At 47.0% G+C, this 25,094-nt stretch overlaps 1 protein-coding gene across 8 annotated transcripts in view; it reads left to right on the top strand.

The window, feature by feature from the left end:
* RAP1GAP2 (RAP1 GTPase activating protein 2) overlaps window positions 1-25,094 on the top strand; it is a 232,225-nt gene that overhangs the window by 156,459 nt on the left and 50,672 nt on the right. For all 8 annotated transcript variants that reach the window (XR_004280815.1, XM_032322457.1, XM_032322453.1 and 5 more), the window contains 5 exons: window positions 17,101-17,136; window positions 21,885-21,929; window positions 22,646-22,678; window positions 23,065-23,277; window positions 24,455-24,558. Coding sequence is in view for 7 of the 8 variants with exons in the window: in XM_032322457.1 (XP_032178348.1) it covers window positions 17,101-17,136; window positions 21,885-21,929; window positions 22,646-22,678; window positions 23,065-23,277; window positions 24,455-24,558 (431 nt within the window). In the remaining variant the exon portion in view is untranslated. The remainder of the gene's footprint in view (window positions 1-17,100; window positions 17,137-21,884; window positions 21,930-22,645; window positions 22,679-23,064; window positions 23,278-24,454; window positions 24,559-25,094) is intronic.

The following is a 25,094-nucleotide window of genomic DNA, read 5'->3' as shown; positions in this document are numbered from 1 at the left end:
GGTGGATCTGGACTTGAGTCTAGGCTCTGCCTTTTCTGCATGTGTTTACTCTGGGTGAGTTTCTTAACCACTCAGACCTTCCGAGGACAGACCCTCCACCCTCCCGCCTCCTCCTAAGACACCTTTGAGGCTTATATGGTGACATTTGTGAAGTGTCCGATTCAGTGCCTGGTACATCACAGGGGCCCAACAGAGGACACCTTGGGGCTTCCTAACACTTTGCTTCTGTCATCCCATTTTCCAGCTCAGGGACATTCATGAACTTGCTGCTGTCCAGGCAGAGGGTGGAACTTAGGTCTTCTGGGCTGATTTGGCTCATAGATGTATTTTGTTTGGTCTGCATAGAGATTTCTAAAACTTTAAGTTGGCTATCAACGAATAAAAATTGTGACAGTTCATATACAAATTTGATTTCTGGCCTTTTTTAAAAAAAAGAATTTATTTATTTATTTAACAGAAAGAGCATGGGGGAGCAGCAGAGGGAGAGGGAGAAGCAGACACCCCACTGAGCAGGGAGCCCGATGAAGGGCTCGGTCCCAGGACCCTGGGCTCATGACCTGAGCCAAAGGCAGATGCTTAACTGACTGAGCCACCCAGGTGCCCCTGGCTTATATTAAAAGAGTTGAAAACTTTTGTGTACACTGAGCTTCCATTTCTGCTGGTAGCAGACACCAGCCAGCTGCCCCTTTCGGAAGGGCATGCATGCTGCGGCTCAGCAGTGGTTCACTCTGTTGGTGGGTGTTGAGATGAAATTTACAGAACATAAAGTTAATTATTTTAAAAGATTTTATTTATTTATTTGACAGACAGAGATCCCAAGTAGGCAGAGAGGCAGGCAGAGAGAGAGGAGAGAGGAGGAAGCAGGCTCTTGCAGAGCAGAGAGCCTGATGTGGGGCTCAATCCCAGGACCCTGGGATAATGACCTGAGCCGAAGGCAGAGGCTTTAACCAACTGAGCCACCCAGGTGTCCCAAGTTAATCATTTTAAAGTGAACAATTCAGTGCATTTAGTTTGTTCACATTGTTGTGCAAGACCTACCTCCGTTTAGTTCTGCAGGATTTTCATTACCTCCAGATGAAACTCCCTTAAGCAGTTACTCTCCATTTCCCTTCCCTCCAGCTCCTTGAAAAAACTAGTCTGCTTTCTGTCGCTCCAGATTTATCGATTCTGGAGCTCTGGATATTTCAGAGATATGGAACCATAGACTATGACCTTCTGTATCTGGCAGCTTTCACTTAGCATAAATGTTTCCGAGTTCATGTGTCAGTGCTTCATTCCTTTTTGTGACTGAATGATATTCCGCTGTGTGGGGACACTACAGTGTGTTCATCCCTCTGTTGGTGGACACGGGGATTGTTTCCATTTTCTGGCAGGTAGGACTAGTGCTGCTGTTGTTCACTATACAAGTGAACAACTTTTGTGTATAAGTATTTGTTGATTACCTGTTTTCAGTCCTTTTCAGGGGTAGAATTTCCGGGCCATATGGTAGCACACTATATTTAACTTTAAAAAAAAAAGATTTTATGTATTTATTTGAGAGAGAGAGAAAGAGAACACAGGCAGGGGGAGGGGTGGAGCGAGAGGGAGAAGCAGGCTCTCTGCTCGATCCCAGGACCCTGAGACCTTGACCTGAGCTAAAAGCAGACACTTAACTGACTGAACCACCCAGGCACCCCTACATTTAACTTTTTTGAGGAATCATCAAATTGTTTTCTACAGTGGCTACACCACTTTACATTCCTTCCAGCAGTGCATGAGCTTTCCCGTTTCTCTTCATGCTGACCAGCACTGGTTATTTTCTATATATATGTTTTTCATTATAACCAGACAAGTAGGGGTGAAGTGGTATCTCACCTTGGTTTTGATCTGCATTTCCCAGTGATTAATGATGTTGAGCATCTTGTGATTATTGTCCACTTGTATATCCTCTTTGGAGAAATGTTTGTTCAAGTCCTTTGCCCACTTATAAATTGGGTTGTTTGCCTTTTTGTTACGAGTTTTTTTTTTTTTAAGATTTTATTTATTTATTTGACAGAGAGAGAGAGAGAGATCACAAGCAAGCAGAGAGGCAGGCAGAGAGAGAGGGGAAAGCAGGCTCCCTGCTGAGCAGAGAGCCTGATGCGGGGCTCGATCCCAGGACCCTGAGATCATGACCTGAGCTGAAGGTGGAGGCTTAACCCACTGAGCCACCCAGTTGCCCAAGTTATGAGTTTTTTTTTTTTTTAATATATTCTGGATACTAGGCTCTTATTAGATGCATGATTTGCAAATATTTTCTCCCATTCTGTTGATTTCTTTTGATTTCTGTGGTACTATACAGTGAAGAACAAAAGGTTTTAATTTTGATGAAGGCCAATTTATCTCTATTTTCTTAATTAACAAAAATATCATAATATCTAATAATCCATTGCCAAATCTAAGGTCATGAATATTTTCCCCTATGTTTTCTTCTTCTTTTTTTCTTAAAGATTTTATTTATTTAGAGCATGAGAGGTGGGAGGGTCAGAGAGAGAAGCAGACTCCCTGCTCAGCAGGGGTCCTGACACAGGACTTCATCCTGGGACTCCAGGATCATGACCTGAGCCAAAGGCTGTTGCTTAAGCAACTGAGCCACCCAGGCATTGCCCCCCACCCCCCTTGGTTTCTTCTAAGAGTTTTACAGTTCTAGCTTTTAGGTTTAGATTGTTGCTTTATTTTTAGTTAACTTTTGTTTATGGTATAAAGTGTAGGAGTCCAACTTCATTCTTTTGCATGTGGGTATCCAGTGTTTCCAGTACCATTTGTTGAAAAGACCATTCTATCCCCAGTGAGTGGTCATGGCATCCTTGTCCAAAGTCAGTTGGCCGTAAATGTATGGGTTTCTGTCTGGACTCTCATTATGTCAGTGCCACACTGCTTCAATCACTATAGTTTTGTAGTAAGTTTTGAGATTGGGAAGTGTGAGTTCTTTTTCAAGAGTGTTTGGTTGATGGTCATCAAGAAAAATGGAAAAAGGACCCAAATAAATAAAATTAGAAATGAGAGAGGAGAAATAACAATTAACACCACAGAAATAGAATTATAAGAGCATACTTTAAAAATTATGTGTTGGGGGGCCTGGGTAGTTCAGCTGTTTAAGCCTCCAATTTTTGGTTTCTGCTTAGGTCATGATATGAGGCTCGTGAGATCAAGCCCTGCATTGGGCTTCATATTCACAATGGAGTCTGCTTGTCCCTCTCTTCCTGTGCTCCCCGACCCACCCTCTCTCTGTCTCTCTGTCTTTCTCTCTCTCTCTCTATAGAATGAGTATGAGTGTGGGTCATGACAGAGGGAGAGGGAGAAGCAGACTCCCCACGAGCTGGGAGCCGATATGGGGCTTGATTCCAGGACTCTGGGATCAGGACCTGAGCCAAAGGCAGACACTTAACCAACTGAGCCACCCAGGAGCCCCTAAATAAACAAAATATTGGAAAAAATTATATGCCAGTAAACTGAACAACCTAGAAGAAATGCATAAATTCCTAGAAACATACAGTCTTCCAAAACTAAAGCAGGAAGAAATGGAGAATCTGAACAGACCAATCACAAGTAATGAAATTGAAGCAGTAATCAAAAAACTCCCTAAAAATAAAAGTCCAGGACCAGATGGATTTACTGGTGAATTTCACCAGACATTTAAAGAAGAGTTAGTACCTATTCTCCTCAAACTATTTCGAAAAATAGAAGAGGAAGGAAAGCTTCCAAATATATTCTAGGAGGCCAGCATTATCCTGATACCAGAACCAGCCAAAAACACCACAAGAAAGCTATAGGCCAGTATCCCTGATGAACATAGATACGGAAATCCTTAACAAAATATTAGCAAACGGCATATGATAATACATTAAAAAGAGCATTCACCACAATCAAGTGGGATTTATTCTGAAGATGCAAGGATAGATAAGTATTTGCAAATCAATGTGATATTCCACAAAGAGACGGGATAAAAATCATATAGTCATTTCAATAAAGGAAGAAAAAAACATTTGGCAAAATTCAACATCCATTCTTGATAAACTCTTGAAAGTGCGTTTAGAGGGAACATACCTCAACATGATAAAGAAATATGAAAAATCCACAGCTGACATCACACTCAGTGGTGAAAAACCAAGAGTTTTTCCTCTGCAATCAGGAATAAGGCAAGGATGTCCACTCTTGACAGTTTTATTCAACACAGTTATGGAAGTCCTGGCCATAGCAATCAGATAAGAAAAAGAAATAAGAGGCACCCAAACTGTTAAAGAAGTTAAACTGTCACTATTTGCAGATGACATGGTATTATGCATAGAAAATCCTAAAGACTTGGGACATCTGGGTGGCTCAGTGAGTTAAGCGTCTGCCTTTGGCTCAGGTTATGATCCTATGGTCCTGGGATTGAGCCCCACATTGGGCTCCCTGCTCAGCAGAGAGCCTACTTGTCCCTCTACCTCTGCCTGTGGCTCTGTCTACTTGTGTTCTCTCTCTATCTCTATCAAATAAATAAATAAAATCTAAAAAAATCACTGTTGTATACCTGAAACTAATGTGACATTGGTGTGTCAGCTATATTCAGATTAAAGAAAGAATGTTTTGGCTGAATATTTTCCCTTGAGTGTCCAAATCAGCTTTAGGATCAGCTTTTCAATTTCTACAAAGAATCCAGCTGGGATTCTAATAGGGGTTTGGGTAGTATTGCCATCTGAAGAATACTGCATCTGTCAGCCCACCAACAAAGGATGTCATACTATTTATTTAGGTCTTCTTTAATTTTTTTCATTACTGTTTTGTACTTTTCAGAGTCTAAGTGTTTTACCTCCTTGATTAAATTGTACTAGGTTTTAAAAAATGCTATTGCAAATGGGATGGTTTTCTTAATTTTCTTTTTAGATTTTTTATTGTTCATATATAAAAACAACTGATATTTGTTTGTTGATCTTATAATTGGCAGTTTTACTGATGTCCTTTATTTGCTTTAGTAGTGTGTGTGTGTGTGTTCTTTGGGTTTTCCTTTTTCTTTCCTCTTTAAAAAATATTTTATTTATTTATTAGAGAGAGAGTGAGACGGAGTGTGCAGGCAGGGGAGGGGCAGAGGGGAGAGAAAGGGAGAGACAAAATCCCAAGCTGACTCCACACTGAGCACAGGGCCCAGCGTGGAACTCCATCTCATGACCCTGAGATCATGACCTGAGCTGAAATTGAGAGTCAGATGCTTAACCAACTGAATCCCCAAGGAGGCCCTGCGTTTTCCTATGTGGGATCATGTCATCTTGAAACATATATAGTTTTATTTCTTCTTTTCCAATTTGGATGCCTGATATTTCTTTCTCTTGTCCAATTGCTTTGGCTAAAGATTTCATCACCTTGGGTAGTAGTGGTGGGAGTGGGTGTCCTTATTTAGTTCCTGGTCTTATGGATACTGTTTCAGTGTCATTGAGAATGAATTGGGTTAAAAAAAAAGGCCTTTATCATATTGAGGAAGTTCCTTTCTATTTTTATTTTTCTAAGTGTTTTTATTATCGGATTTCGTCAAGTGCCTTTTCTGAATTAGTTGAGATGATCGTGTGGGATTTTCCCCTCTTTATTCTATTAATACAATATATTGCATTGATTTTCTAATGTTGAACCAACTTTGTATTCCTGGGATAAATCCTACCTGGTCATGGCTTATGGCATGGTGTTCACTTTGGTTTGCTAGTATTTTGTTGAGGATTTTCGCATCTATATCCATCAGGGATATTGGTCTATAATTCCTTTCCCTTGTAGTTTCTTTGTATGGTTTTGATAGGGCTGGCCTTGTAGGATGAGTTGGGAAGTGTTCCCTTTTATATTCTGGAAGAGTTTATGAAGGACTGGTGGTAATTTTTACTGAAGCACTTGGCAGAATTTACCATGATGCCTTCTGATCTTGGACTTTGCTTTGTTGGGAGGCTTTTGATTATTGAATCAATCTCTTTACTTGTTGCTTCACTCTTATGTTACTTGTGTGGTATCTGTAGTCATTTGCATTTTCGAATTCTATCAGAGACTTAAATGGAATTCTGTTTAATTTTAAGATGTCCTCTAAGAACCCAGCCATCTTCCCCCCCCCTTTTTTTTTTTTTAAAGATTTTGTTTATTTGAGAGAGAGAGAGTGAGCATGAAAGGGGCGAGGGGCAGAGGGAGAAGCCGGCTCCTTGATGAGCAGAGGGCCTGATGTGGGACTTGATCCTGGGACTCCAGGATCATGACCTAGGCCGAAGGCAGTTGCTTAACCAACTGAGCCACCCAGGTGCCCCTTCCCATTATTTTTGGCACTGTTCTGTCTCTACTCTGGCCAGGTTGGTCCCTTTCACATACCACCTGCATTAAATATGATTAATTTCACAGGTTAGTGAAGCTCTCAGCATGGTCCCTAGACCAGGAGTGTCAGTATCACCTGGGAACTTGTTAGGAATGGAGAATCTCTGGCTCAGCATTAGAAACTCAGAGTGGGGTTGGGGGGTGGCTACAAACCCAGTTTTCAACAAGCCGTCCAGGTGGTTCTGTTGAGTCATCATTGCCAGAGAAAATCAGGAGTGCTGTAGGCTCCTGGCCCAAGCTGACATAGTTGAAGCAGTGCCTGCAGATGCTAGCTCCAGAGGGATGGGGTCCAGTGTGAACTGGTGGCATTGGTGACCAAAGAAGAGAAAGGGAGCAAGAAGGAAGGATGGGAGAGGCGTGGAAGGAGGCTTGCTTGGAACAGTCCCTGTACTGGGATGCAACTTATTGGAGGCCCCTGTTGGGGATGGGGTTTGCTCTCCGCGGGGAGGTGTGTAGTCTGTGGCTGAAGACAATGCTTACCAGGAGGAACACTGGCTGGGTGCAGCCCAGACTCTCAGGCCCGAGACAGCCTCCCTTCCTGCTTCATTCTCAGCTTGCTTGGCAGAGAGATCAGTCCGTCATTCAGCAGATACTTCTTGAACATCTACTACATGCCAGGCAATTCTAGGTCCAGAACAGTGAGCAAAATAAAGAGCCTGCCTGTGATGACCTTTTGTTCTAAGGCAATACTCTCTGCCTTCTCATGGGGAGCAGCCCCAGTGTTTTCCACCGGCCTTGGGAGCTAGCCTGGTGGCCGTCTGGCCCCCTCATCCTTCCTATGCCATGGGTGAGGGGCCCCTGAGCCAGCAGCAGAGTTAGTGCAGTGAGGCTTGTGCTGTGGTTAGGCAGCCATGGGACACATTCATCTAGCTCCCTGTGATGTGTGTGCTCTGGGTTCTTAGCTCTCCCAGCTTTCCAAAAAAATCTTTTCCCAGAACTGTCCAGAAAGCCTTTTCTTTTGCAGTGCCTTCTTTGCCTGCGGGACAAGAAGCTCGCTCTGCTTTCTTCCTCAGCTGGCACTGCCCAGCCCACATCTCCATCCCATTTTCCTGGGGCTGTTGTAGGGTGGAAAATATCTTCTCTTCCATCCTTGTCTTGTTTTCATGTGTCTTGTTGCTGTCGACATGACTCTGCCCTTTGCATTCTAGATTCCCATCGGCAGGGGTTAGGAGACAGCTGCTACCATGCAGGAACGTGCTCTGAGTTGGGTGCCATGCTGGGCTCTGCAGACGGGCTCAGGTTACCCCAGCCACAGCCCCGCTCCAAGGCGCAGATGCTCAGGCAACACTGTCCTGTCCTGGGAGCGGTGGGGGTGCAGTATCTCCTGGGCAGGGGCGATAGAAAGGCTGTTCATATGTAAACACACCCCAACTCCAGGAGGGGAGGAGAGGAGCTTCAGACCTGATGGGCCGCAGATGGGTGGTAGTGGGTGTCCCTCTCCAAACAGGGTCAGGGAAGAGGAGGAGGGAGAGGGAACATGCTGGTGGCAGGTCTCCCAAGCGGAGATGGAACAAGAAGGAAAAAGCAGGTGGCCGATTGTCTGCAGGGAAAGGCCGAATCTGTGTGCACAGCTGCTGAGGGCCAGAGGGAGGTAGGACACAGGGTGCTGAGATGGGAGGCAGTGGCCCTCCTCCCCTTGCACATGCCGTGTTCCTTCCTGGTTGCTGCTTCATTGCCTGCGTGGGGGGCTGGTGCCGGAGCGAACGAGTAGGGCCACCAAGAGGATTTCTCGAGGCTGGCCTTGCAGGTCCTGTTCACTTCTGCTCCTGCTGCCTTGGCCCTCCTCTTGGGTTCTACCCGCAAGGACTGGCTTTGCCCTTCTGAAGGAAGACCAGATGGTTTCTATATCGGGAGGTGGAGAGGACGGCGTTGAACCCAAACAAAACCCTGGGGCCCAGCCTGTGATTTCCTTGGCTGGGCGCTGGCTCTCGGTGATTATCTGATGGCCTACTTGACTGGCTGCTGAAGTGGGGCCTGAGGGGAAGCGCCGGCTGTGGCTCCGATCTGGGTGGCAACGGTGGTTGCTAATAATAAATTGGACAGCTGAGCGGACGCTGCTATCGATGAGGAGGCTGAGTTACATTTCTCTGTGAAAACCCGATGCCTGGCTTCCTGACAGAGGGGGATTCCCTTCCTGAGAGTAGGACTTCATTCGGGCTTGAAGGGCCTATGGGACAGGGGGGGTGAGTCAGTGAGCATTTATTGCATGCCTTCAGTGTGCCCTTGGCTGTGTGACACAATCTTCGGGGGGGTGTGGACAAGGATAGGTCTAAGTGGCTGGAGTTGCTGTTCTGGGCTGGCCTGAGTCACCCTGCTTCTGGGTGGAAAAAGAGACTTGCTCTTTGCCAAAGTTGGAACTGTCCCATCGGAAAGTTCAGTGAGTCACCGAGAAGTGGGGCCGTCAAAGCTGAGGCCAAGTTGCCACTGTTCTTTGCTCCTGGATGCTGTCCACCCAGGAGTCATCCGCCCCTTGCGTTATTCAGGCCCGAGGCTGGATCTCTGCCCTTTCAGCTCCCCACCTGTGCCCCAGCATCTTCATGTAGGAAACAGAACCCCACCTTTTTTTTTTTTTTTTTTAAAGATTTTATTTATTTGTCAGAGAGAGAGAGAGAGTGCGCACAAGTAAGCAGAGCGGCAGACAGAGGCAGAGGGAGAAGCAGGCTCCCCGCTGAGTAAGGTGCCTGATGCGGGACTCAATCCCAGGACCCTGGGATTATGACCTGAGCTGAAGGCAGCCACTTAACCAACCAAGCCACCCAGGCATCCTTAAAAACCCATTTTTAACAGTAACTTAAATACACTGCCTCTGGGAAGACTGTCAAGAAAAAGATAAGAAAAGCTGTCTTCTCAATCAGGAACACCCCTAAAGTTTTCAGACCATCTCCCAACAGGACAAAGCTCACTTGCAGAATGAGCTTTGTAACAGTAAATAGCAACTACCAGAAGGCACTGAGTGCTCACCGTGGACCATGCCCTGGCCAGTACTTCTCAAGTTCACGCTCTTACTGTCTCCTTCTGTGGCCCCTGAAAGGCAGGGCTGATTCTGCCTTCAGGTGAGGGAGTGAAGATAGCGTGGGTATCGTGTCTCATGCTACACGGGGGTGGGGGGGTGGGTGGTGGGTGGCAGTGGGCTGACTACTTCCCAAACCTGGCTTTGACCACTGGATTCTGTTGCCTCCTGTGTCCTTCCACAGGACATGAGTGTCTGTAGCTCTTTGCACCTTGCAGGTTAAGCCTGAATTCCTGGCATGTGGAGTCTCTCAGGCCTAGACCCCAGGTCCCCTCTCCAGTGTCATCTTCAGGATGTTGACTCAGAGGCGTGTCTGCCAGGTTGATCCACTCACTTACTCTTTGTTGAGCACTTATGATGCTTCTCCATCTTTCCACCTGTGTCTGTATAGGAACCATTGTCTGTAACGCGCCCCCCTTCCATTCAAAGTGATTTCTGTTTATCCTTTAAGGTCTAGTGAGATCCCATTTCTTGCAAGAAGCCTTCCTTGGTGTGGTGGTATTAAAATGTGTTTACACATTTTTTGGTACTTCTCGGGAGGTGGAACACGATTCCCCTCCCCTTGTGTGTGGGCTGCCTGTGAACACTGGCTTCTAATGAAGAGGACAGAGGGGGATATGACAGTGTGCAGTTTCACAGACGAGGTCATTAAAGGTACTATAGCTTTGTCTCTTGGCTCATTCACTCTGGGGAGGGGGTGACATTTTGAGGACATTCCAGCAGCCTATGGAGAGGTTCATGTGCTGAAAAATGGGGCCTTGTGAGTGTACCTCATTGGAAGAAGACACCCCAGTCCCAGTCAAGTCTTCAGATGATGCAGCTCCTGATCCCATCCTGACAGCAACCACTTGAGAACTTCTGAGCTAGAACCATACAACTGAGCCACCTCTGAATTCCTGAACCAAGAGAATCTTGAGTCACTAAGTTTTGGAGTCATTTGTTACACAGCAATAGAGAAATAATACACTTGCCCTTCCAGCCAGAAGTGCTTCAGGCCTCCTCTGAACACTGGGTCACTGGGCAGCTGTACTGTAGCCCTGGCAGATCAAGTGCGCTGAAAATTGGGGCCTTGCCTAGAACTTCCAGTGTCTGGCCCATGCCTTGCAGGTGCTTAGTCATTTGGGGTTAACATTAAATAGTACAAAGGCATTGTCTAAGAACACACAGATTTTTTTTTTTTTTTCATACAAAGGATTTTTTAACTGGCAGTTTGCATGGATAACAGAGAGTAAGCTGGATATGGGGGTAATTCAGGAGGGCCCCAGGCTGTAATCCACACAGCCAAGGTTAGACCTGGAGGTGAGCTGGCCTGAATCCAGGGGCGTTCTTGGGTACCAAAGTCAGCATCATTGTGTCCCTGAACACCCTGTGATGAAGATGGGGGAAGGGCCCAGAGCAGGCGTTGAGAGAAGCAAAGAACACAATGCCAGAGCTTACACTTAAGAGTTGAAGGTTTTTTTTTTTTTTTTTTTTTTTTAGATTTTATTTATTTATTTGATGGAGTGGGGAGAGCACAGAGGAGAGTGAGAGGGAGAAGCAGACATGCTGCTGAGAGGGGAGTTTGATTCAGAGCTCAATCCCAGGACCCTGGAATCAAGATCTGAGCTGAAGGCAGATGCTTACCTGACTGAGCCACCTGGAACCCCTATGTGTTGAAGTCTTAAAAACTATTGCTGGGTAACCTATTACTCCAAAAATAATTTATTGTTGCTACAGAAAATGTGAAAAATACTGAAAAGCAAAAAGGAAAAAAAATTATCCTTAACCTATAACTTATTTTGGCATTTATCCTTCTAGTTATTTTTTTTCTGGATAAAGGATGTGTGTATTCACATGCAGACCTATACATTTGTATCTATACTTATATACACATATATATTTTGTATCTGTATATCAACATCCATGAATATTACATAGGAAATACACACACAAACATGATTTTTATATTTAATTAAAAAAATGGGATCGCCTAAACTCCATTTTTCTCACAGTCCATTTTGAATCTTTGTTTTTGTATAATTAGCATAGATCTCCTCTTATAGTATTTTTTGTAGGGGCATAATCTCGTGCATTATTTATTCTTTGCCTCACTGGTGGGTACTTCGGCTGTTTCTACTTTTTTCTTCCTTAAAGATTTTATTTATTTGAGAAGGGGAGAGACAGAGAGAGAGAGAGAGACAGAGACAGAGGAATGGAGAGAGAGAGAGAACATGTGGGTGTGAGCCCACATGCAGAGGGAGGAGCAGAGGAAGAGGGAGAAGCAGACTCCTTGCTGAGGAGGAAGCCCTGAGAAGACAAACGCTTAATCAATTTAACCAACGGAGCCCGCCAGGTGCCCCTGGCTCTTCCTACTTTCTTGCCTGTAAACAACGTCACAATAAGTATCATTGTATAGTTGCCCAAATACTGCGTTAGGGTAAATTTCCTAGAGTGGGTTTATTGGACCAAAATACATGAACATTTTTTGGGAAAGATTTTATTTGTCAGAGAGAGAGAGAGAGAGAGATTGAGAATGAGAGACCAAGAGCACAAGCAGGGAAAGTGACAGGCAGAGGAAGAAGCAGACTCCCAATGAGCAGGGAGCCCAATGTGGGGCTTGCTCCCAGGACCCCGGGATCATGACCTGAGCTGGAGGCAGATGCTTAACCGACTAAGTCACCCAGGTGTCTCATACGTGAACATTTTTAAAGCTGTGGGCAGAGACCACCAAATTGCCCTTCAGAAAGATTGTATCCGGTGCAGACTTAACCTACATAGTCCCTGTATCCTTAATACCATATCCTTGCCAACCAAGTTTTCTTTTTAATCTCAGGCAATCTGACAGATAAAAGATGTTGCTTTATTATTATAATTTCTTTAATAACTAGGGAGGTTAGACATGTGCTGTGTCTTTTCTGTTCATTTAATTTTTCTCCTTTAGCAAATTGTTCACATCTTTTGCACATTTTATGGTTTCCCTTACAAAATGTATTTATTTGAAATTTGGTTATGTGAGTTCTGTAGGTATGTGTGATTGTGAAGTAGGCTGTATGTAAAGCATAGCTCCCCTTTACTTTTCCTACTCCCTCTTCTCGATATACAGATAGGCAACCTTTGGTTTTGTTTTTATAAAAATGGTATCATATTCTGTGTATTCTCCAATTTGCTCTCCCTACCCCCTTAATGTATCTTGGAGAGTGTCTCATGGAAGCAGTAACTCTGTTGCCTTCTTTTGAATGGCCGCCTAGTTTGTTTGAAACAGATTTATAGAGATACAATTTTTGTACCAAGGTCACCAATTTAAAATGTATAATTCAAGGATTTTTTTTTTTTTTTTGGTATGGTCACAGAATTGTGCAACCATCACAGCAATTGAATGTAGAACATTTTCATCACCTCAAAAGGAAACCCTTGTACACCTGAAACTATGATAATATTGTATGTTAACTGTACTGGTATTAAAATGAAAAAAAAAAACAAACAAAAACAAAAACAAGAAACCCTATACCCTTTAGCCATCATTCTCCACATCTCCCATTTCCTTTAGTTCTAGGCAACCACAGACCTACTTTCTGTCTCTATACATTTGCCTTTTCTGAACATTTCCTACAGAATGAATCATAATAGGTGGCCTCTTGTGTTCTGGCTTTTCACACTGTTTTCGAGTTTACCTGTGTTGTGTGTAGCATGAATAAACACATCATTCTTTTTTTTACGGCTGAATACTGTTCCACTGTGTGGCTATGCCAGAATTTGTTAGCTCATGAGTTGATGGCTATTCAGGTGGTTTCTACTTTTTGGATATTATGAATATGGCTGCTGTGAATGTTGGTGTGTGAGTTTTTCTGGTGGCCATGTGTTTTCATTTCTCTTGGGTTACATACTTCGGAGTGGAATTCCTGGGTCAAATGGTGGCTCAATGGTGAACTTTTTGAGGACCCACCAAACTTATTTCCACAGTGGGTGCCCCATTTTGCATTCTCACTAGCGGTGTGTGAGGCCTCCAATTTCTCCACGTTCTTGCCAACACTTGCTCTTATTTCTTTTTGGTTACAGCCAGTCTCATGCCTGGAAAGTGTTTCTCAGTGTGGTTTTGGTTGACGTTTCCCAATGACTAATGATGTTGAGCGTCTTTGCACGAGCTTATTGTCCATTTGTATATCTTCTTTGGAAAAATGCCTATTCAAATCCCTTGCTCAGTTTTACATTTTGGGGGCACCTGTGTGGCTCAGTTGGTAAGCCTCCAGTTCTTGGTTTCGGCTCAGGTCTTGATCTTGGGGTCCTGGGATCCACCGCCATGTTGGGCTCTGCTCAGCTTGGAGTCTGCTCCCTCTCTCTTTGCCTCTGCCCCAGCCCCACTTGTGCACACACTCACTCTCTAAAATAAAAAAAAAAATCTTAAAATTATTTTTATTATTGAGTTGTAAGAAAACTTTATTCTAGATGCAAGTCCCTTATTAGATAGATGATTTGCAAAATATTTTCTTCTATTCTGTGAGATTGTCTTTTTGCTTACTTGACAGTGTCCATCGAAGCACAGTAGTTTTTAGTTTTGGTGAAGTCTAATTTATTGTGGTTTTTTTTTTTTTTTTTTTTTTTTTCTTTGCTGGTGGTCCTTATGCTTTGGGTGTTCTCTAAGAATCCATTGCCAAATGCAACATCATAAAGACTTACTCCTGTGTTTTCTTCTAAGAGTTTTTAAATTTTAGCTCTTACAGTTAGGTTGTTTACTGAACTCATTTATTATATTAGTTTCAATAGTTTTCTTAGTGAATTCCTTAGTATTTTCTTTTAAAAAAATTAAATTAATTAATTAATTAAGAGATTGCAGGTAGGGGGTGGGGACAGGGAGAGAATCTCAAGCAGACACTGTGCTGAGATCACACAGGCTTGATCTCCTGACTCTGAGATCATGATCTGAGCCAAAATCAAGAGTCACTGACTGAGCCAACCAGGCGCCCCTTTAGTATTTTCCATATACATGATCATGTCATCTGTGAATGGAGATAGTTTTGCTTCTTTCTTTCCAGTTTGAAGCCTTTTATAATAGTTTTTTTTTCTTTTTCTTTTTCCTTACTGTTCTGGCTAGAACATCTAGCACAGTGATAAATAGAAATGATGACAGTGGTTAGTTCTATTCCTTATTTTGTGGACAAAGTATCTAGTTTTCCATTATTATTTTTTAAAGATTTTATTTATTAATTTGGCAGAAAGAGAGATCACAAGTAGGCAGAGAGGCAGGCAGAGAGAGAGAAAAGCAGGCTCCCCGCTGAGCAGAGACCCCAATGCTGGGCTCAATCCCAGGATGCTGAGATCATGACCTGAGCTGAAGGCAGAGGCTTAACCCACTGAGCCACCCAGGCAGCCCTAGTTTTCCATTATTAAGAATATTATTACGTGTGGTTTTTTGTAGCTGCCCTTTTTCATGTTGAGGGACTTCCTGTCTATCTAGTTTTTTTTTTTTTTCCCCCTGATTTCTAATCAAGAAAGGGTTTGGAGTTTTGTCAGATGCTTGCTTTATGTCTGTTGAACTGACAATATGGTTTTTGTTTTTATTCTATTTGTCTGGTGTATTATAGGCATGGATTTTTGGATAAACCAACTTTACTGTAATAAATCTCACCAGGTCACAATGTGTAATTCTTTTTATACATTGTTGAATTTGGTTTGCTGGTGTTTTTGAGTATTTTTGTGTCTATATTCATAAGCTATGTAGGTCTGTAGTTTTCTTATGATGTCTTTGGTTTTGTTGTTGGGGTAATGCTAGCCTCCTATAATAAGTTGGGAAGTGTTCCCTCTCCTATTTTAAGATTTTTTTTAAAAAAAAAATTTTATTTATTTATTTGACAGAGAGATCGCAAGTAGGCAGAGAGGCAGGCAGAGAGAGAGGAGGAAGCAGGCTCTCTGCTGAGCAGAGAGCCCGATGATGTGATGCGGGGCTTGATCCCAGGACCCTGAGATCATGACCTGAGCCGAACGCAGAGGCTTAACCCATTGAGCCACCCAGGCACTCCTGGAGTTTCTGATGAACTAGTATTAATTATTCTTTAATGGCAGAATTCACAGCTGAAGCCATCTGGACCTGGGCTTTTCCTTGTGTAGCTTCTTGATTACTAATTCAGTTTCTTTATTTATTATAGATCTTTTTAGATTTTCCATTTCTTAGAGTCAGTGTTGGTAGTTTGTGTGTTGCTAGAAATTGTCCATTTCATCCAAGCCATTTAATTTAATGGGACCCAGTTGTTCATACTATCCGAATGTAGCTCACTGTAATGAAATGCTGCTGCAGGGAACGTCCATCCTTGTGCTCACATGGAGCATGCTTATTAGCACAGATCCCTAGAAGCGGAATGACTGGGTCAGATGTCTGCGTGTGTAATTGTTGATTGTCTGCCCTTTTGTCCTCTTCCTGCTCATCTTTCTAGCCCTATTGATTTGTATAAATTCTTTCTGTCTAGGAATCTTGGTCTCCTGGAGACTGGAGTTGGTAAGGGTGCACAGAGCCAATGGGAAGGATAGGTTCAGGAGTCGTGTGTTTCTTGGCTGCTTCTGGTCAAGGATGCTTGATGTGGGGGCCTGAAGCTTGTCTTCCACACTGTACATTCCCACAGGGGGTTTCCAGACTCTGGGGCCCAAACTGCTGGGGGTCAGAGACTGTTGCCTCCAAAAGGCCAACTGTGGCCTGAGGGGAGCTCATTTGAAGCCAGGAGACTCCACAAAGATCCTTCCCATGGTGGCTTTCTCTGGGAATTCTGTGGGCAGGGGTCTCCAGGTAATTCTGGCCCATTGCTGACTGCAGAGGAAGGGAGGGACGCTCTCCCTCCACATGAAGTGACAAGGACCTCCTTATTTTTCATCATCAGTGCTTTCTTTCCTTTCCTATTCATCTGAGGACTGTGTTCTGGGTGCTCATTAACTCATGGCTTGCCAGGGCCCAGATGTGGGCAGTGATGTTAAGGCAAGAAAGTGTAGCTATTTTTATGGAAGGGGAAGTGGGGAAACTGCTGAGAGATCTCTGCATGGGTTTTGTTAGGGTAGAGCTTCTGGCCCTCACCCCTCTGTTCCATTTCCTTTTTCTGCTGTTTGCATTTACCTGGAGTTTACAAGGAGGGTGCCAAAGTAGGCTAAACGTTTGGACTTTCATAGTTCGAGATTTTTCGAGTAATCTGTTCAAGTCCCTGGAGGCTCCACTTCAGTGGTTTCCAGGCTTTGCTCACAACCTCTAGGGTCCCAAAGAGCTGCCTTGGGGACAGGGGACTGGGACCGGCACCACAGGAGCTCAAGCCCCATGGCTGCTCTGGCCAGAGGGGCTCTGCTTCTACTGGTTTTATATGTTGGAGTTCTAAGTGAGTTTGGAGACAGGAGGGCCATGTGGCCACAAAAGTTTGGGAAACTACTTGTGTTGGACACCTTAGCCCCACCGTTGGGCTGAAAAACATCCTAAACAGGACTCTTCCCGGAGACTGAATCCAAGGGCTGACAGGTGTTTTAGGGAACTTGACTTTTCCCTGGGGCCCCACAGGCTCCTCTCTCTTGACAGAGACTGAGTGCATGCTCTCCCCAGGGCCATTTGCCAACTTGGGCGCATGTAATTTTTTCTTTTGTTAGGGGGTGTTCTGGCCCGCCAGCCCTGCAAAGGCAAAATCAAATTACCTTCTGTCTTGATTCAAATGACTCTTGTCTCCAGGGAAGCCCTGGGCTAGGCCTGCAGAAAATTGGTGAGGAGGTTTTCTCAGCAGACCTCCAAGCTGATGCAACCTCTTTGTGTCTTTCAGTCGGCGGAGTTCTTCGAGATGCTGGAGAAAATGCAGGTGAGCATCCCCAAAGTGGGGAGGCCAAGCCCTGGGTGGGGGGGTGGGTGTGCTGCCGTGACCGTGCAGGCAACAAAACCAAGTAGAACATGGGAGCCTTGGAGGGTGGGGCAGAGAAGAGTGAACTGCCAGCCTCATGGCTGGGACTACCTCAGGCCATTTTTTGTGTTGAGTGGCACCGAGGATTCTGGGAAGGCTCCTGCCTGAAGATGGGGAGAAGACAGAAAGCAGAACCCCTCCAACAGAGCAGATGTGGGTATACCCCCACAGATGTGGGGAGGGCTTAAAATGGTCCATTGTTCCTAAAATGGGTGGGAAAGAAAGTCTGAAAAAGAAAGCCCTTTCTTAGGGGAGGTCATCTTGTATCTGGGAGGCAGACCGGAGTGGGAGAGACCCACTAGAGGTCAAACCCGCACCTAACGCTCGCTAGCACAAGTTCCTTCCCTTTTCTGAGCCTCTGGCTCCTGTTTTCTGTCTACTCACAGCACTATTTTCACCTCCCTCTGACACCAAATGTGTGGTGGTTTTTCCCCCACCAAGCAATTCTGTGACACCAGCTGGCTGTCCTACAGTCAACTCCATTCTGACCCTGTCTACCCAGAGAACACTTCCGATCCCACAGGGCAAGGGCTCTGCCCCACAGGTCGCCTCCTTACCACTTTCGATGCCAGTCATTAGTCCGTTATCACCTGTGTTTCTGACCAACAGGCTATAGATTTGAGGTTCCCCTGACCCCCTGCTCAGGTTCGGTCAGTTTGCTAGAGTGGCTCACAGAACTCAGAACAGTTTACTTACTGGATTATCAATTTACTATAAAGGGATATGATTCAGGAGCAGCCAGATGGAAGAGTTGCAGGGAGCCAGGTGTGTGGGGGGAGGGGAAGAGCTTCCCTGACCTCAGGATGCACCTGTCTCCCTACACCGCCATGCACTCACCAACTCAAGCTCTCTGAGCCTATCATTTGTTTTTTTTATGGAGGCTTCAGTACTTAGGCATGATTGGTTCAAACTCCTGGGAGGTTGGAGGGGTGGGACTGCATGTTCCAACCCTCTAATAGTGGTTGGTTCCCAGGGCATCCAGCTCGTCCTCAACGGTGTCCCAGAAGGCACCTCTTTAACAAGGAATAACCTTGGAGCTTTCACCTTTATGGCCCTAGAGCTGTTTCAGGAACCAAGTACGAAAGATGAAGGATTATAACAAAAGATGCTTCCAAACGCTCCCATTGCTCTCATCGCTTAGGAAATTCAACAGGTTTTAGGAACTCTCTGCCAGGGATGGGGTGAAGACCAAAATATTTATTATTACAAATTATGCCACAGCCCCTATAAATAATAATTAAATACCCACTTACAGAGTTGTTGGGATAAAATAATATATGTCAATACTTGCTAGGCACTGCAGAAAAATCAGTGTTCAAAATGGATTTGGGAGCCTTTCTAATCACCCCTCACCAAGGGGCCAGGGCTCCTAGGTAAGAACTGCTGCCGTGGGGAGTATGGGGGTGGGGCGGCGCATCCGGAAGGCTTAACTGATGTAAGTGGGAAGGATGAGAAGATGATGTGGACAAGAGCACATGTATTTTTTTTTTTTTTTTAAGATTTTGTTTATTTAGTGGGAGTGAAAGGATGGGGAGGGGCAGAGGCAGGAGAGAAAGAGAGAATACCGAGAGCAGACTGTGTGTTGAGCGTGGAGCCCAGGGCAGGGCTTGATCCCACGGCCCTGAGATCATGACCTGAGCCGAAATCAAGAGTTAGACGCTTAACTGACTGAGCCAGCCAGGTGCCCCAACAGCACATGTATTTTTTCTTTTTTTAAGATTTTATTTATTTATTTATCAGAGAGAGAGAGAGTGAGCAAACATAAACAGGAGAGCGGCAGGCAGAGGCAGAGGGAGAGGGAGAAGCAAGCTCCCTGCTGAGCAAGGAATTCCCCTCTCACCCCAGTGAGGGACTTGATCCCAGGATCCTGGGATCGTGACCTGAGCTGAAGACAGACGCTTCACCGATTGAGCCACCCGGCGTCTCTAGCACATGTATTTTAAGCACTTTTCTCAGCTCAGACACTGACAAGTGTTAGCCCCTTTCTTCCTGGTGAAACCCATAGGAAGCAGCTCTATTATCGCCAATGTCCCCTCTTCACAGGTAAGAAAACTGAGGCACAGAGGTCTTGCTTGAAGCACTCAAGCGCTCTTGGGTAGCAAGCAGTTTCCGAGCCAGAAGTCTTAGCCGTTATGAAGCTGTTTGCCCTAAGTAGATGGTACCAGCTCAAGGAAGGAAGGAAGGCTCTGTGGCAATGGTCTGGAGGCACAAGAGAAGAGGCAGATAGGGTCCTGAGGTGCAGGGGGAGCTCCCGAGGTGTGCACAGGGAAGCCAGGTCTCCCTAGCCCTGGGGAAGTTCAGAAACCACTGGAGGGAAAAATCCTGCTAACGGTTGTGCCACTGTCACGAACAAGTGACTAAGAGCCTCCTCTGGGCCCAGCAGTGTGTGGACTGCACACTAACTTTATAGACATTTAGGGACCTTGGTCAGGTTATGGAAAGAGGATTGGCATGCGCTTTGACAGCGAGTGGTGGGAGCTAGCGTGTAATTACGTGCTCAGCTGCCTCAGAGTAAAGCGGGGATTTTCACCCTGAGCTCTCGAAATCCCAGCTTTCTGGGGAAGCTGGCAGGGGATTTGCGGCTTCCCTGGCTTTCTCTTCATTTTTCCCACAACCCACCAGTCCCTCACCCCCATCTGGAGACCCCAGCCCCCCCCACAAAGAGCTCTCTGTTTGAGCACGTAATTCAGCCTCACTTAACTGGCCTCCATTGCTTCTGTTACTACACTGCTGGGCTTGACTTCTCAACCAGACTGAGACCCTCTTGAGGGCGGTAGTATGATGTCTAGGTTCCCTTTGTATGTTTGTGGCAGCGTACCTCCAAAGGTCTGCCTATTCCATCTCTGTTGAGACGGCCAGGGACTGAAGAACTTCCCTGGCCTCCAAGAGGCCCACAATTCCAGCTCCTCTGTATGGACAAAACCTCACATATGGGGAAATACTGGGAGTGAAGCAGGTGGCATGGTGTGGCCAGATCCCGTGCTTGGGTGTGGGTGCCACCGCTTCCCAGGCTGTGGCTGTGGACACTGAGTCTTAGAGCCGTCAAGTGCTCTGTGAGTCATGGTAAGCTGAAACTCAGATCTGGGGCTCCTGACCCCCTACCTGAGAGGGGAGGAATTGGAAGAGGGCACAATTTCTATGAAGCAACGTGGACTAAGTAGACAAGCTTTGGGTCCATTTGGTCCTGGGTTCCGAGTTTTAACCCTAACACTGTCTAGCTGAGTGTACTTGGTCAAGTGGCTTTAGCTCTCTGGTCCTCAGTTTCTTCATGGTAGGGAAAAAGGGGGATGATGACAATGCTGATTGCAAAGGCAGACCCACGGAGGGGAGAGGGCCCAGAGCTGGGCGTGGCTCTGTTGTCAGGGAGGGAAGGGGAAGGGAGGAGGTTTGCTTTCCTGCCCAGGCGCTGTTCCCAGGTATGGGTGACTAATGCAGGACAAACAAACTCCTGACATCACCTCCTTCCCCATCTGCCCAGTTTGCTTCCCTGGACAGGGTCTGCTGGGCCACCCAGGTGGTTGTCTCCCCGTGTGGGGAGAGGAGCACCTGTCCAGTGGGAGGGGTCCTCCCACGCCCTCCTGAGCAATGCTGCAGAGTGACTCAGCCTGGAGAAGTCCGGAGACGCTTAAGTCTAAATCCAGTCAGTGAGCAGGAGCCCTGGGCTCAAGGGCCTGTGGGATAGGATAGTGCACTCGGACGGACAGCCTGGTTTCAAATCCAGGCCTTGCCACTCACTAGCTGTGCAAGCTCAGAAGCAGTCTGCGCCCTGTGCCTCAGTTTCCCTTTGGTATAAAGGTGCCAAGGGCTTCAAAGGAGACAACAGTGGGAAGTTGCTGAGGAAGCTTAAAACCCCCATGTTATGATTAGGGTGGTTTTCTCTCCTAGTTGTCCCACCACTTCATACCCTTATTTAATTTATTCAGTTTTACTTAATGTATTCACTTATTTAATCTACTCATGTGCTCCCCTCTTGAAAAAAACCCAGTTAAGTCAGACCTTGACCATAGGAACGCTGGCCAAGGCACTGCTTCCCGGAAGCGAATGAGCCCCAGGCCCCCCCACCTGTCACCTGTGAGTTTTCACCCCCGTGAGGGAGAGGAGCTGTGGAGGCAGTGGGTCCAGAGTGCTGGCTTCAACACCATTCAGACATGGGTTCCCATCCTTGTGCCTCACCTCCTGGTTCTAAGGGCCTGGTAGAGAGAGATTTAAGTGGCAGGATGATACTTCTGCCTAGTGATAATGACCAAAGCAAAACCAGTCACTCTTTCAAGGGATGAACACGTCCTCAGTGTTTAATCTTGACTCCAGCAGTAGCTGCTACTACCATTCCCATTTTGCAGATGGGAACACTGAGCCACAGAGGTTTGGGACTTGCCCAGGGTTGTAAGTGGCAGTATTGGGACTTGAACCCTGGTGATCTCGTTTGAGTCTGGGCTCTTCCCTTCCTCTCCTCCTGCCTTACTTGGAGCTGCCGTGAGGACTGAGTGTGACAAGGCGTGTAATGTGTAAGCACCTAGCACATATCCGCTGTCACTGTTATTACCAACCCTATCAAGGCAGGTCCTTGAGAATCCCAAGGGAACCCTCCATTTGGCCCCTGTTTTATGACCTTTTCCTTCCCATGGATCCTCTTTTCCTTGTTTCCACAGGGGATCAAGCTTGAAGAGCAGAAGCCGGGCCCCCAGAAGAACAAGGTGGGCTGTGTGGATGAGGTGGGAGGGAGCCTGGTTGGCCCGGCAGGGGGATGGCTGGCATGCTGGGGTCTGTAGGCTGCCATCTGCCTTTCACCAAGAGCTGCTTAAGTGGGTGTGCCCGTGTCCATGGGTGCACAGTGGGCAGTAGGAAGGCTCTGGCTTGATGCCTTCAGGGCAGCCTTAGAGTGGCCTGGGGTGGAAGCCTTGGGTGAGACCTAATGCCTATGTCTCAGCCCAGCCCTTCTGTACCTGCTTCTGCAAACGAACTGCACATGGCATTTCAGGGCATCAGGCTTTGGGCTCCAGCAGATCTCAGCTTCAGTTTCCTATCCTGAGGCCCGGGGTTGGGGCTGGGCATCTCATCACTTGGAGGTCAGCTCCCTTGCCTGAAGGGATCAGGGGTCGTCTTCCTGTTAAAGCTTCCTAAGGGGTGAAGCTGATGTCAGGAAAGGTATGAAATTCACAGCCTTTATGTACCAAGTGTCTAGCTAGGCAGGTTTACGCTCTGTCAGTCTGGGGAAGCATCAAGGGAGGCCAGGTCCCAGAGCCTCTCTGCTGTTCTTGATCTGGTGTTATTCTCTTTGATGCTCTCAAAGCTCTGGTGTAGCCTGCCAGGCACCCTCAACCCCCTGATCTGGGAGAGGGGAATGAAGTAACACTCAAACTTCACAGGCGCTGCTGGGGCTAATGGCAGCCTTGTCTGATTTGTCTTGCAGGATGACTACATTCCGTACCCCAGCATTGATGAGGTAGGAGCCCCCTGGCCCTCCCTAGCCTGCCCTGGGTCTCATCTCTGGGGTAGGGCTGGGCGAGCTGGTGGTTCTAATGGTCCCTGCTCCACCCGACGTGGGAGAGGACCTCAGGCCTGAGACTGTAGCTCTATGGCCTCAGTTTTGTTGTGTTCAGATGGGGGTGCTGCTCGAAGCCTTGTAACTCTGGTCCAGCGTCGGTGAAGCTGGCAGATGTTGTTGGGCTTAAATTTGGAGTTTGTGTTACTATGTCTGGCCTCAAATACAGGGGTCTTCACCTTGGAGCAGTTCAAAGGTGGGGGGTATATACCACCTGCAACCCTCCTGTCCCTTCCCCCTGTAAAGCCAGGGCAGGCCTTAGTTGTAAGACCTTCTCTCTGCCCCAGGTTGTGGAGAAGGGAGGCCCGTACCCCTTGATTGTCCTGCCCCAGTTTGGGGGCTATTGGATCGAGGACCCAGAGAACGTGGGGACGCCGACCTCCCTTGGCAGCAGCATCTGTGAGGAGGAGGAAGAGGACAGTCTCAGCCCCAGCACATTTGGCTATAAGCTCGAGTGCAGGGGCGAAGCCAGGGCCTACCGCAGGCACTTCCTGGGGAAGGTGAGGCTGAGGGCCCCACACCAAAGCATCTGAGGGCGGGGAGGGAAACCTGCCTGGCCTGGCCTCCTCTAGCATCCCTGTCTCTGTCTCTCCTCCTTCCTTGGCCTTCCCCCTCGCTAGGCCCTGCCGCTGTCCTGCTATCCTGGGAAAGTCTGATTAGTGCTACTCCTGGGTTGGGGGAGGGGTGTGCAGAAGTCAGGAGGGCTCAGAGAGATGGGTCCTTGGAGGTACTGCTCCCAGCAGATGTTCTCGGAGGTGATGGGGTGGATAGTGTTGGGGGGGCGGTGAAGGAGGGTGAAGGAGAAAATGTGTTCTTACACCTTGGAAGTCTTTGTCTCCATCTAAGTAGTCCAGTCTCCCCTGTCCTCACTCCAGCAGTCCCCACCCAGGGCACTTGTTCTGGATGATGCAGTGTGAGCCTCTGAGTGCTTATAAGTGACAGTCGCATTTCTCCAAATACATTCTGCTCTTCAGACTTGCCTGGTTCCCGAGGGCAGGTTCTGGAAGTCTCTAGCCTGAGGCAGTTTCGCAGAGTCTCATCTGCATGGTCCAATTCAGATTCCAGGGCCCCACGCTGATATGGCAGGTCTGCGGTGGGCTCCCTGAGCCTGAGAGAGACCTGCTGTCCAGAGGACCTCCTAGTTCCTCATGGGTGGAGGAGCCGGGGGCCTCCTAGCTTTATTCCTGCAAATGGTCTGAATCAGTGAGAGCTGCCCCCTGGGAGCAAGGAGGTGGATGTGTGGGGTCCTTGGAGAAGAGTTTGAGTATCAGCGTTCAAGGTGGACTTGAGTGCTGGGTCTGTCCCTTCCTGGTTGTGTGACCCTGGGCAGTTACTTAACTGGCTTATTTCTCTGTGAAATGGGAATGATGATGTCATCTCCCCCATAAAGTTGTGGTTAAGATTAAAGGAATCAATGTGCCTTAAGTCCTTAGTACTTTACCTGGTGCACCCCAACGACTATTGGAATCTATTCCTGTGATCTCTTCTTCCTCCTTATCCTCCTTCCCCCCTCTTCCTCCTCCTCAGCAGCAGCCATAGCAGAAGCATCCTTGTCTTTCCTCCTGAAATGGGAGCTTCTTGCTCTTGGGGCTTCTTGCTCTTGGGGAAGGAGGGGATTTGGGGGCCCATGTCTGGAAGTTCCCCTCCTGCCTACTAACACCTGGTTTCTGTTTCTAGGATCACCTAAACTTTTACTGTACTGGCAGCAGTTTGGGGAACTTGCTCCTGTCCATCAAGTGTGAGGAGGCGGAGGGCATCGAGTACCTTCGGGTCATTCTCAGGTGGGGCTGCTGTGCCTTTGGAGGCCACGCCTCTAGTGGCAGGGACCCAGAAATACCTGTCTGACCAGTCTGGTCTGGGTGTGCTGGCGGGGAGCCGACTGACTGGAGTCCCGGGGCTCTGTTCTGGCTGCCAGGCCAAGAGACCAGGTGTTTCTGTCAGCCAGTGGATTGTGGGAGTCAGAGGGGTATCCTAGTCTCAAGGTCACCTAGGCCAATCCCCACCTGCCTTTCTGTCTTGTGGGGACCTTGGCTCTGAAGGAGTTGGGAAGAGAAACTTGAACTGGCTCATTCCAAGTCGTCCTGGGAGAGGGTTTGCCAGAACACTGCTTGTGGTGCGCATCCCATCATGAAGATAGGTCCCGAAGCTTCTCTGTGTTTGCTGGGCTCCTCGGGATGGAAAAGTGTTCCCAACGGGAGCACCTTTTTATAGCTAACCCAGGGTACCTCTCTTGGTTCAAGGCAGGAGTGAGACCTGATGTCCGTTTTGTTCCACTAACATGTTTTGTAAAACCTCCTTTGCACCAGGAAGCGTCATG

The sequence above is a fragment of the Mustela erminea genome, chromosome 18 (assembly GCF_009829155.1).
Source record: "Mustela erminea isolate mMusErm1 chromosome 18, mMusErm1.Pri, whole genome shotgun sequence".
Lineage (NCBI taxonomy): Eukaryota > Metazoa > Chordata > Mammalia > Carnivora > Mustelidae > Mustela > Mustela erminea.
The sequence above is the reverse complement of the archived record's forward strand: the minus strand, read 5'-3'. Positions and strand labels throughout refer to the sequence as shown.